Source organism: Diospyros lotus, chromosome 8 (genome assembly GCF_014633365.1).
Source record: "Diospyros lotus cultivar Yz01 chromosome 8, ASM1463336v1, whole genome shotgun sequence".
NCBI classification, from domain to species: domain Eukaryota; kingdom Viridiplantae; phylum Streptophyta; class Magnoliopsida; order Ericales; family Ebenaceae; genus Diospyros; species Diospyros lotus.
Window position 1 is genome coordinate 32800125 of NC_068345.1, and position 12826 is coordinate 32812950.

The 12826-nt window shown below is 35.2% G+C and overlaps 1 protein-coding gene across 1 annotated transcript in view; it reads left to right on the top strand.

Moving 5' to 3' along the window:
* Nucleotides 1-7178: 7178 nt before the first annotated feature.
* The window catches only part of LOC127808007 (serine/threonine-protein kinase BSK1-like), a 38485-nt gene continuing 32837 nt past the window's right edge, over nucleotides 7179-12826 (top strand). Inside the window, exons 1-4 of the mRNA XM_052346302.1 lie at nucleotides 7179-7801; nucleotides 7899-8034; nucleotides 10432-10565; nucleotides 10750-10855. Coding sequence (XP_052202262.1) covers nucleotides 7499-7801; nucleotides 7899-8034; nucleotides 10432-10565; nucleotides 10750-10855 — 679 coding nt within the window. The 5' untranslated portion in view covers nucleotides 7179-7498. The remainder of the gene's footprint in view (nucleotides 7802-7898; nucleotides 8035-10431; nucleotides 10566-10749; nucleotides 10856-12826) is intronic.

Here is a 12826-nt window from a genome sequence, read left to right on the forward strand (position 1 = left end):
CGTTTGAGGACAAGGGAAAATGACTTCCTTCTGACAAAGTTGTTTTTCTAACTCGTATATTATTTGAATTAAAAACTAATTTATCATTGACTTTTTTATTTTTTGCGGCTAAATACTAAAAAAATGAAAAACACTGATCCATTCCTTGAAGGGTGAAAACCAATTAGTGCCATCCGATCCACTGCCCTATCGTTATATTCTGTGGGTAAATTACTGAAATGCTGAACATTTAACTTTATAATAATAAATTTGTATCTTTTAATATATAGTGAATACAAAAATTCAAAGGAAAATTACAAAATTTTTAAATTAAATTCAAAGTTCAATATACTTTTGTTAAAAAATTCAAACATTTTTATTAAATTAAAACGAAATACATAATTAAATATACTATTTAAAGATTAAAACAAAATAAAAAAATTAAATATTTTTCTAAATTGATATTATATCGTGCTTAGAGGGTAATTAATTAATAAGCTGTGATGGCTTGGTCTCACACAGATCCCAACAAAGGAATGGCTGAATAAGACACTTGAAAGGACGAGCTTCACGTGGGGGACCTGTCCTTCGTCTCCTTGTTGCCACCTCTTTTAACTTGCCACCCCAACCTCCAATTCAAATAACAGGGTCAAAGTCGTAATTGTGTTGCACATGCGACCGGAAATGCTCACGCACGCCACGTACAACCCCCGACTTGTCCTACGCGTCTCTCCGTCAACGTGTCAATTACGATTTCACCTCCTTTCCCTCCATTTTCTAATTTTTTCTCTGTAATACAAATAGGTAATTAAGACACGAACAGACAATATGGCAAGGACGTTTTTAACCTTGTTAATTAAAATATAAATAAAAATAATAAAAATATTTTAAATATTTTTTATTATATTTATTAAATTTATTTTAAAAATCATACAATTTGTTATTTTAAATTTTTTAAATAAATTTATCTCTTCTTCTATTTAAATAAATTATTTTTATCTTATTCATTTTAATAAATATTATTTTAATTCCATTTGACCACCACCACCCCTAAATAATTACTTCAACAGAAAAATGGTATATAAAAGTAAATAAAATGATATAAAATTTATTAACTATTGATAAATGTTTTGTATTTTGAATTATTTAATTAATTAATAAATTTATATTTTTTAATCTTTAAATAAATATAACATAAAAAAAATTTCATTACCACCAACCTAAGAGCGGATGATTAACTAATTTTGTTTTTTAGTTGAAAACCAAAAATCATGGTGTTTCGAGTTTTACTTATTTTAATTTTTTATATTTTTGTCTTAATTTTTTAAATAACAAATATTATGAAAAATAAATATTTTTGTAAAATAAAATTATATCATATTAACTTACAAAAGGTTTATTACCACTTGTAAAGTAAGAAAATTAACTCAAATAGATGATTAATAGATCAAACATTTTGTGCAATTGTAATTTTTTTTTGAGTTGAAAAAGAAAAGTTTATAGACAACTGTTTTTGTTATATGATTGAAGATGTTGGAAAATTAAGTATTAATATATGTTAAATATTGATTAATGTAATTCATATTGAAGTGTCACACTAAAATTGTCTTATAGTATAAGTTTGAAGTCACACTTAGTATATAAATATATGATACATGATTATTTTAGAGAGGGTATGAAATATAAATGAGTTTACAAAAAAAAATAGTAATAAATGGGGATGATTACAGAGTAGGGAAAATTCATTTAAATTTTCATATTTAGTGGGATTAAAGTTTATTGTTGATATGTCTTATAAACAGCAGACACTTTGGATATGGAGAGACTTAAAGTGACAGATTTGTATTATATAGGTTAAGCGCATATGTAAATTGGCTAAAATCCACAAAGTAAGAGTAAAAACTAATAAAAGAATAACAAGGTGAAAAGAAATAAAGACATAACCGAGTCGAGTACCCCAGTCAATCATGATCAAGTGGGCACTCCTCACTCGGTCATGGAAAACTCATGGCAATGAAAGCGCCCCTTGATCTGTTGAAGAAGAACAACCTTTTAAACAAAACATCAAAACACAAGTCAAAGGTAAAGGCAACAAATAAGGAAATAAGAAAGCAGAGGACAAGACAATGATCGAGTGGGGCCCACTCGGTCAAAAATAACAATGCATCAAAAGATGGCCTATTAAGTGATGAACAATAAAGCAAAAATGAAACGAATCAAACAAAGAGAAAGTCAAATAGCCAAGGAAAGCAAGAAAGCACCATTGCTCGACTTCTCGATCGTTTCCATCTTTCACCCCTGAGAGCCTCTTTTGTAACCAACAAACCTTTTCGAGGCATTCCTCAAACTGAACCTGAGAGCCTTTTTCCAATACCCTCTCGGGGGACACATAGGAATATTTTAAGATTTTATATAATATGCAAAGATTTCATAGACTATGCCAAGAATATGGCAAGAATGTGTTAGGAATATTCCATCATAAGAACGTAAGATGGTTGCCACGTGTCTTCTTCTCATTCATCTATAAATAAGAGAACCGCCTATTATCTCAAGTATGCTCACTCTAATACTTAGACTATATTTTTGTGCTCGAGCACTCGAGAACTAACTTACGCATCAAAGAGTTTGTGTGGGGGACATCCTCCAATGCTCTTAACCGTTTGTTTGTCTCAACATGGCACCCAATTATCATAGGGCATTTGATTACTTTAGGGCCTTTCCTTTATTTCAGGACCTTTTAGTCATTAGGAGTCTCCTATTCATCATGGAACCTGATTATTGTAACAAGGCTTTCAAGTCTTCTGATCATTGCAACAAGACCCCCTCAGGTTTCTTGATCATTGCAATTAAAATCACATTTCTTACGTTACAAATTCTTTATTATATTTTGACAATAGTAATTACAACTATTAAAGGAGAGGAAATCTGCATTCATATGTAATTGATATGTGATAGGAGCAAATTGTGGATCAAATAAACAATCAGCATTTAGGCAAGAATAATTTTATGATCTTATTTTTCTAGTTCCTTAGAATAGCTTCTCTACACTTGTATATAAGAGTTAGCCTTCTATAGTTACATAATTGTAATAGATAGAACTTTCCCACATCAATTTGATTATGGTATCAGAGCACCTGATTCTGGTGTCTCTAGCCTAACACCTTCCGCCACAAACAAAACCCAAGCACCATCACATCATCAACATGGTCGACACAGACAACAAAGGCACAGAGAAGAAGGAAGCAACATTACTTGATCCTCTAGTCTTACACCACTCAGACACGCTAGGACTTACCCTGGTTAACACACTGCTGGATGGACGCAACTACGAAGAATGGAGTCGCTCAATGCGCCTCAGCCTCAACGCCAAGAACAAGCTTGGGCTATTCGATAGATCTATGAAGGCTCCACCAGCGGGTGATGCAAGATTTCCCTTGTGGCAATGCTGCAATGATTTGGTGATAACTTGGATCCTTCATTCCATCCAACTCGACATAGCCCGCAGCATCATCTTCTCCGATACAACAGCAACGATTTGGAGTGACCTCCAAGACAGGTTCTCTCAAGGTGACGATTCGAGAATCTATCAAATTCGACAAGAAATAGTCGAATGTCGCCAATGACCTCTCTCTGTTTCTACATATTACACGAGACTTAAGGGGCTTTGGGATGAATTGGGATCTTATCAAGAACCCATCACATGTTCCTACGATATGATGAAGAAGATTGCTATTCGAGAGGAAAAGAAGAAGGTGATGCAATTTTTGTATATAAAAGTAAATAAAATGATATAAAATTTATTAACTATTGATAAATGTTTTGTATTTTGAAATATTTAATTAATTAATAAAATCATATTTTTTTAATCTTTAACTAAATATAACATAAAAAAATTTCCATTACCACCAACCTAAGAGCAGATGATTAACTAATTTTGTTTTTTTAGTTAAAAAACAAAAATCATGGTGTTTCGAGTTCTACTTATTTTAATTTTTTATATTTTTATCTTCATTTTTTAAATAACAAATATTATGAAAAATAAATATTTTTGTAAAATAAAATTATATGATATTAACTTACAAAAGGTTTATTACCACTTGTAAAGTAAGAAAATTAACTCAAATAGATGATTAATGGATCAAACATATTGTGCAGTTGTTATTTTTTTATGAGTTGAAAAATAAAAGTTTTATAGACAACTGTTTTTGTTATATGATTGAAGATGTTGGACAATTAAGAATTAATATATGTTAAATATTGATTAATGTAATTCATATTGGAAGTGTCACACTAAAATTGTCTATAATATAAGTTTGAAGTCACACTTAGTATATAAATATATGATACATGATTATTTTAGAGAGGGTATGAAATATAAATGAGTTTACAAAAAAAATAGTAATAAATGGGGATGATTACAGAGTAGGAAAAATTCATTTAAATTTTCATATTTAGTGAGATTAAAGTTTATTGTTGATATGCCTTGTAAATAGTAGGCACTTCAAATATGGAGTAGGCCTAAGTGACCGAGTCAGATCAAAATCTACGAGTAGACATATGGGTTAAGTGCACACGTAAATGGGCCAAAATCCATAAACCAAGAGTAAAAACCAATAAAGAAAAAACAATGTGAAAATAAATCAAGACACGACTGAGTCGGGTATCCCACTCAATCATGATCAAGTAGGCACTCCTTACTCGATCATGGAAAGTTCACAACAATGAATGCACCTTTGATCCATTGAAGAATAACAATATTTAAAATGAAACATCAAAACACAACCCAAAAGTAACAACAACAAATAAGGAAACAAAAAAGCAAAGGACAAGACAATGATTGAGTGGGGCTTATTCAGTCAAAATGAATAATACAACAAAAGATAACCTATTAAGTGATGAACAATGAAGGAAAAATAAAACGAATCGAACAAAAAAGAAAGGCAAATAGCCAAGGAAAGCAAAAAAGCACCATTTCTCGATTTCTTGGCCGTTTCTATCTTTTACATCTAGAAGCCTCTTTTGTAACCAACAAAAACCCTCATGGGGCATTTCTCAAACCGAACCCAGGAACCTTTTTCTAAGACCCTTCGGGGGGACACATAGGAATATTCAATCATTCTATAGAATATGGCGATAATATGCTAAAAATATACCATAAATATTCTATCATAAAAATGTGGGATGATTACCATGTGTTTTCTTCTCATTCATCTACAAATAGGAGATCTATCTATTTTCTCATATATCCTTACTCTAATACTTAGTCTCTATTTTTGTGCCCAAATATTTGAAAACTAACTTAACTATCGGAGAATTTATGCGAGGAACATCCTCATGTGCTCTTAACCTTTTGTTCATCACGAAATGGCACCCAATTATCAGAGGGCATTTGATTTCTTTAAGATTTTTTGTTCATTTTAAGACCTTTCAGTCATAAGAGTCTCCTATTCATTATGGCACTTGATCATTGTAATAAGGTCTCCAAATCTCTTGTTTATTATGGTACTTGATCATTGTAATAAGGTCTCTGAGTCTCCTGATCATTACAACAAAAACCTCCACCTCTCTTGATCATTGTAATTAAGATCATATATTTTACATTAATTTTTTTTTATTATATTTTGAGAATAACAATTACAACAACCACAATGATGGTTTAAGCTTTATTGAGAGGTTTTATTTTGTTTTGTTTAAGATTATTAAAAGTACAAACACGTGACAGTAGCATAGATGGTTCACAGGATAGAAGATTACACCCAAGAATGCAGGTTCGAGTCATGACAGTCGTAGTGTGGGAGTTTTATCCTCTTGTGAGGGTGGCTCATTGTTATGTTGCACGGAAACAGAAACGAGAAACGTGGAAACGGAAATGCGGAAACGGTATTTTTCAAAAAAGTTAGGAAACAGAAACGCGGGGTAAATTGTAATTTTTAAAAATATAGGGGTGTATGTGAAATTAAATTATAATTTAAATTTAATTGCATATAATTTATATAATATAATTTAATTAACAGTTATTAAATAATATAAATTTAAATTATATAAATAATATAAATAATGTATAAACGGAACCACTATGCAATTTTTATAAATTTAAATTATATAAATATTATAAATTGCATCAGTGGTTAATTTAAATTAAATATTATTTATATAACAGCATCAGTGGTCGCTGTTAGTTTAAATAACTAAATTATATAAATAATATTAAATTTATAATTTATATACTATAAATAATGTAAACCCTAAATTGCATCAGTGGTTGTTGTTAATGGCGGACCGCCGCCGCCACCCTATCTCGCTGCTCGCTCTCAATGGCCGATCGCCGCCGCTTTAACCGTCTCTACCACAGTCGCCGCCTCTCTTGCCGTCGACGCGTCTCTTGCCCTCGTCCTTGCCGTCGATCTCGCCTCTCACAGTCAACGCGTCTCTGCCATCGTCGCTGCCTCTCTCGCCATCGACGAGTTTCTTGCCATCACCTTCGCCTTTGATCTCGCCTCTCTCACAGTCGACGCATCTCTGCCACCATCGCTCGCCTCTCTCGCCATCGACGACTCTCTTACCCTCACCCTCGCCTCTTTCATAGTCGACATGTCTCTGCCACCGTCCCTCGCTTCTCACCCTCATCGCTGACCGTCGTCTGCCATTGTACACTCCATCTTTCGCCTCACTGTCAACCGTAGCCGCACACTACATATCTCGCCTCGCCTCTCAGTGACCTTCCTCGTTGCAGGTGACTAGTCGCTGGAAACGCGTTTCCTGCGGGAGACGCGTTTCCAACATGTTTCTGTAAATTGCGAAACTCCCCCCGGAATGTTTCGCAATTTACAAAAACGACCCAAACACGATTTCAGGCCTTCTTCGCGTTTCCGAAACGCGAAACGGCGAAACGGCTCGTCCGAGCCGTTTTCGTGCTTCGTAGACTCATTGTGGGTACTATGCATTGTGTCTCCTATCTTAGGAACTACCGTGTATTGTGATTAATCTCTCCCACATATGTGAGACAGTGTATAAAAGCTCTTAAGTTGATTAATTTTACCTTTTGCAGCAAAAAAATTAAGAGGGCATACGAGGAAACAAAAAGGTTAAAGAAATTAACTGGACAAGCTAAAGAACAGGGATGGTGAGGGAAAGACCAAAATGCCCTTTTATTCTGGTATGAAAGGACCACCTCAGCAAGTGAAAAATAAATTAGGGAGAGGGTTCTGTCAATGCAGAAAGCGAGGTGAAGGGAGAAAGAGAAAGAGAGGGAGAAGTCGATGAGAAGGAAAAAGAAGGCCAAGCTGTAGAAAACTCCAGTTTATTCATTCATCTTCATCTCTCAAATCGGATTGATTATCTTCTCCCTCTCGACCCACAAGACCGTACAATCGGCGTATACGGTTCCCCCTATCTCTGTGCATCTGCAATTGTTACACACACACACACACACACACAGATATACCTCTCCCTCCCTCTCTCTCTCTCTCTCTCTCGAATCAATCTTGTATGGTATGCTTCCCAACTGAGTCAACACAGAATGGGTTGTTGCGAATCCTCCTTCCTTAGCGGGCATGTGTCGGATAAGGATCAACGCGGCGGCCACCACAACCCCTCGAACGGAGCCGCCGATGGCGACGCCGCGGGTGGCGTGCCGGCGTTCTCCGAGTTCTCGCTAGCCGACCTGAAGGCGGCCACCAACAACTTTTCCTCCGATTTCATCGTCTCGGAGGGCGGCGAGAAAGCCCCAAATGTCGTGTACAAGGGCCGCCTGCAGAACCGGAGGTGGATCGCCGTCAAGAAATTCACCAAGATGGCCTGGCCCGATCCCAAGCAGTTCGCTGTAATGATTTGTGGATTCTTTGATTCGTTGTTCGGTTCTAGGGTTTGTTGAAATTGGGGGGTTTATGTGTTTGTTGTTGTCTGATTCTTTCTTGAAGGACGAAGCGTGGGGCGTTGGGAAGTTGAGGCATAAGAAGCTCGCTAATTTGATTGGTTACTGCTGCGATGCCGATGAGAGGCTTCTCGTCGCCGAGTATATGCCCAATAACACCTTGGCGAAACATCTATTCCACTGTACGTGCAGATGAATTGGTTCTATTTCTATTTCGATATTGCAAATTCTGTTCAATTCTGTCAATTTGAAGCCAAGTTTCCGCAGTAGTTTCCCCGCTTAATTAAATAGACACTTTTAGCTCAAAATTTGGTGATTTGTTACGATCTAGTGAAGTAATTCGTTAACTATTTGCTAATGGTTAAGGCTTCTAGTTTTCTTTCCAGTTTCATTGCGTTTTTGGTTGGCCACAAATGTGTTCCAAGTATTTATAATTTTGGGATTCATTTCCTTGTAGCTGAATGATTCAACTTCAGCTTCATTGTGTCCAGCTTGATAATGGGGCTTTTCTCAGAATGGCCAATATTTAGAACTTTGAGGTTTTTCGTGCCTGATACCAACCACTCTGGAAATGCATAACCTATGGTAAATATTTTTGGTCAATCATGATAACTAGAGACTTTCAGCGACCTGAACGGTTTATGGAAGTTCTATATAGGTCTTCATCACCCCTTTCGCAAGTCTTAATCGAATAAGGTGGGTTGGCTAGATAAATTCTAGTCCTCCAATAATCTTAATCAATTGGTGTCCCTTCTGTAAAACGACGATATTTCATGTGGGGTCCCAGGTCCTCCACCAAGTTATTTAATGTTTTCTTTTTGTTTGTTCTTTGTTGCTGCAAACATCTTTTGTTCTATTCACTTACCTTACATGTACATCTTTTGGCCCTTTTTTTTTTTTTTTTCCATATGCCTAAACCATCTTTATGGCGACCTATTTATCTTCTTTTTTTTTTTTTTTCAACTAGCATCACTCTTAACTATCTAACTTTTATCATTATCATCATAACAAGCATTAATTCCATTAGGTCGAGTCTTTTATTCGAATTTTAGGTTCTAACTCTCAAATCATTTCCTTCCATGGACATATATTTTGCAAGATTATTGTGTTTCATGTCATGTCTAAGAGTTTTTTTACTAAGGTTTTCTCTGGGGGGTCTTTGTCTACCTATTTGACTACAAACTTTTTTCATTCCATTCACTCATCTCATATGGGTAGCTATTGATCATCTTCTATATGTTCAAATCACTTTAATTCCTTCTCATGTATCTGTTCTTCAATAGGCATCACTTCAAGTTTACTTTAGATACTCTTGTTTTAATTTTGTCTTCTCTTATATAGCCACACATCCATTGTGGCATCTTTATTTCTGTTATAATCAGATTTTACACATATAGTACTTAACTACCTTTCATTCTGAGGTTTATAGCAAAGAAAGTTTTATAACTATCTGATAGACTTTTTTTTTAAGCTTTAAAGGATTTTAGCTTTAAAATTTTGCATACATTTCTTCACTTGACTTTTAACATGTTGATTTTGAGTAATTTCCCCAATAATCTTTTTTTTAACAATTGATCTGAGATATTTAAATGGATCTTTTGTAGGAATAACTTAATCTTTAAGTCTTATATAGATATCATTCACACACATTTCTACTAAATCTAGATTCAACATTCAGTTTTTTTGATGTGTTTAACTTAAAGCTTTTAGATTCTAAGATCTCCTTGCATAATTTAAGTTCAGTGGTTGTTTTTTTGGTGGTGGTTGGAGGGGGGGGTCCCATATACTAAGATAATGGGGGGGTTCCCATATACTAAGATAATAGGATGTGCCTTTTGAGTTCATCAATTACAAGAGTGAAGGGGCTAAGTGCAGATCTTTAATACAGTCTAATTGTAATTAAGAAAGTCTTGGTATTTCCTCTATAAGTTCTAATGCACTACTTGATAATACATGTCTCATTTGGCTGCACGTTCATTTTAACATCTAACTCTGTTATGCTCATTTTTTCCAGACTTCAAGTATTCTGTGCCATAGAACAAATATGATCTTGTAGCCTCCTTTTTTTTTTTTTCTTTTTGTTTGAAAGGGACTTTCCAATTGCATAAAATGTTGAATGGACTTCTCCATTTTAACTATCATGCCTTGATTTTTTTAGTATCTAATAATCTCTAGTTCTCTTTGAACAATTAATTCAAAATATCTAAATTGATCTTATGACTCTATAGGTTTAACCCAATATTCTTGTATGTTAGGTAAAATTGCCTTGCAAAGTTGCATCTACCATTTTGGAATGTTGTGTTATTTTCTGCTTTTGTAGTTCTCTTTACAATTTGGGAAGCAGAAACAGATTGTTTAAAACCTGAATTTTATAAGCTGCATTAAGCTTATGCTTATGTTTTCATTAGTATTTACATGGCATTTTTTGTTAAGCTCAAATAACGCCTTAAAATTTATGATCACCTGCCTACATGCGTATGGATGCATGTTTGAGTTATATGTTGTTGTTGTTCATATTTGGTTTTAGGATGGTCTTTTGTTTGTTAATATATAAGTTTATCTGATTACCTCCTCCACAGGGGAGAACCAAACCATTGAGTGGGCCATGCGACTAAGAGTTGCTCTATACATTACTGAAGCATTGGACTACTGTAGCACTGAAGGCCGGCCACTGTACCATGACCTGAACGCATATAGAGTTCTCTTTGATGAGGTGCTGTCAAATATCTTTTAATGTTTGCTCTATGTATAAATGTTTCATTACTTTAGCAATTTATATAGTATTATCTAGTGGATCCTTTTCTTTTTTCTTATTTAAGTCTTTTCTTATAGGATAGAGGATCCGTTGGTTAGAATTTGAGCTGACAGCTAACTGCTTAGTCTGTTATTTTTGGCAGAATGGCGATCCACGACTTTCATGTTTTGGCTTGATGAAAAACAGCAGAGATGGTAAAAGTTATAGCACGAATCTTGCATACACACCTCCTGAATATCTTAGAAATGGTAATCCAGTTAATTATTGTTGATTAAGTTATAAGCCATTGTTCTATGTCTTTTAAGTTTTTATTTACTATTTCTCCCTGAAAGAGGTATTGAGAAATAGTGAAAAATATTTTCTTTATGATACTGACTTATGAAAGTTATTGATAATTAATACCATGTTAAGGGAAATGGGCAAGGCCCCTATACATGCTGTTGACTATAGGACTAATTATTGATGCAGTCACCAATCAAGACCCAGTCCAAAGCCGACCCGACCACGCCGGAACAATATTTTAATACTTCTTAAGTTTTAGAATTCTACTTGGTTTAGGATTCTACTTTATGTTATTTTAATACTTTTTAAGTTTTTAGAATTCTACTTGATTTAGGATTCAATTTCATGTTTCTACTTGATTTAAGATTCTACTTCATGTTGGATTAGGATTTATTTCTATTAGGATTCTAGTTGGATTTTGTTTTCCAAATATTAGATGGATTTGGATTAGCCAAATACTATAAATATGCCTAGGATCTAGAGTTTGTAATCAAGTTTTTCTTAATCAAATTTCAACAACCTATTTGGGTTTTCTTAGCAAAACAGTCTTGTTTTTGCGTCTTCTTGAAAGCCAAGCTTCGGCCATTGAAGTTTGCTCTTTCAAGGGTTTATTTTGGTGTGTTTTCTTCATACTCGCGCTACATGCTGCGTCAGGTGGTATCAGAGCGGTTAATCAACCAATCAGATGGCCAATCTTGAAGGTAACGGTAGCAACCAGCCTCGTGACGGTGATCAGAGGTTGTCCGCAGTTTGGAGAGCAATCGAAGAACAGCAGGAAGTAACTCGTACTATCCAGCAACGATTGGAGCAACATAGCAACCAATTGGGCACCTTACTACGAGTTGATGATGACAGGAACCTGAATAATGGGGTGAATCAAGCCAGAGCGGGAAGACCACCCATTAATCATGTCCTTGTTAATCCTAGAAGACCAGTGATTGAAGATAGTGATGAAGAGGATGATTTTGGTCGAGCAATAGCTAACCCTGGTGGTAGAGGGGTTAGGAGGAATGTGCATTAGCACAACCACTGGGGCAACGATGAGTATAAACTAAAAGTTGATATTCCCACCTTTAGTGGAGATCTTGATATTGAGGGGTTCCTGGATTGGATCGTTGAGGTTGACCGTTTTTTTGAATATATGGAAATCCCAGATGAACGACAAGTAAAGTTAGTGGCTTACAGGTTGAAGGGCGGTGCATCTGTTTGGTGGGAGCAATTAAGAGAAACGAGATTAAGGGAAGGCCGACAGCCAGTTCAGATATGGAGACGAATGAAGCAACTGTTAAGAGGTAGGTTTTTGTCCCCTGACTATGAACAATATATGTTTGAAGCTTATCAAAGATGTGCACTGGGAATGAAAAGTGTGAATGAATATACCTATGAGTTTTTACGATTAGCGGAGAGAAACCAATTGTCAGAAAGTGACAATCAACAAGCAGCTCGTTATTTGAATGGATTGAAGCTTGCTATTCATGATAAAATTGGGGTTCAGATGGTTCTGAGTGTGCAAGAAGCAAGGAACTTAGCTTTAAAGGCTAAGTTAATGTTGAGTGAGAGATCTCGTAATGACAACTATCGTCGGTATAGTGAGAATGAAAATAAACAACCAGCTTTTGATAAAGGCAAGTCGGTTCAAGGAGCGCAACCCTCCAATCCACCCCATACAGTCAACCCTAATAAGGCTACAACGGGGGGAAACATTCGAGGTACTACTTCTAATCTTCCAAAATCCCCTAATCCTTATGCAAAGCCTATTCTTTTAAAATGTTTCAAGTGCAATGAGGTTGAGCATCGATCTAGTGATTGTCCAAGGAGGAAAACAGTTAACATTGTAGAAAAGGAAGAGGAAGATGTTGCTAAAGAGGAAGTATATTGCGGGCCTGATGGGGAGGATGACGAAGAAGATTATGGACATGGGCAATATACCTGTGTAG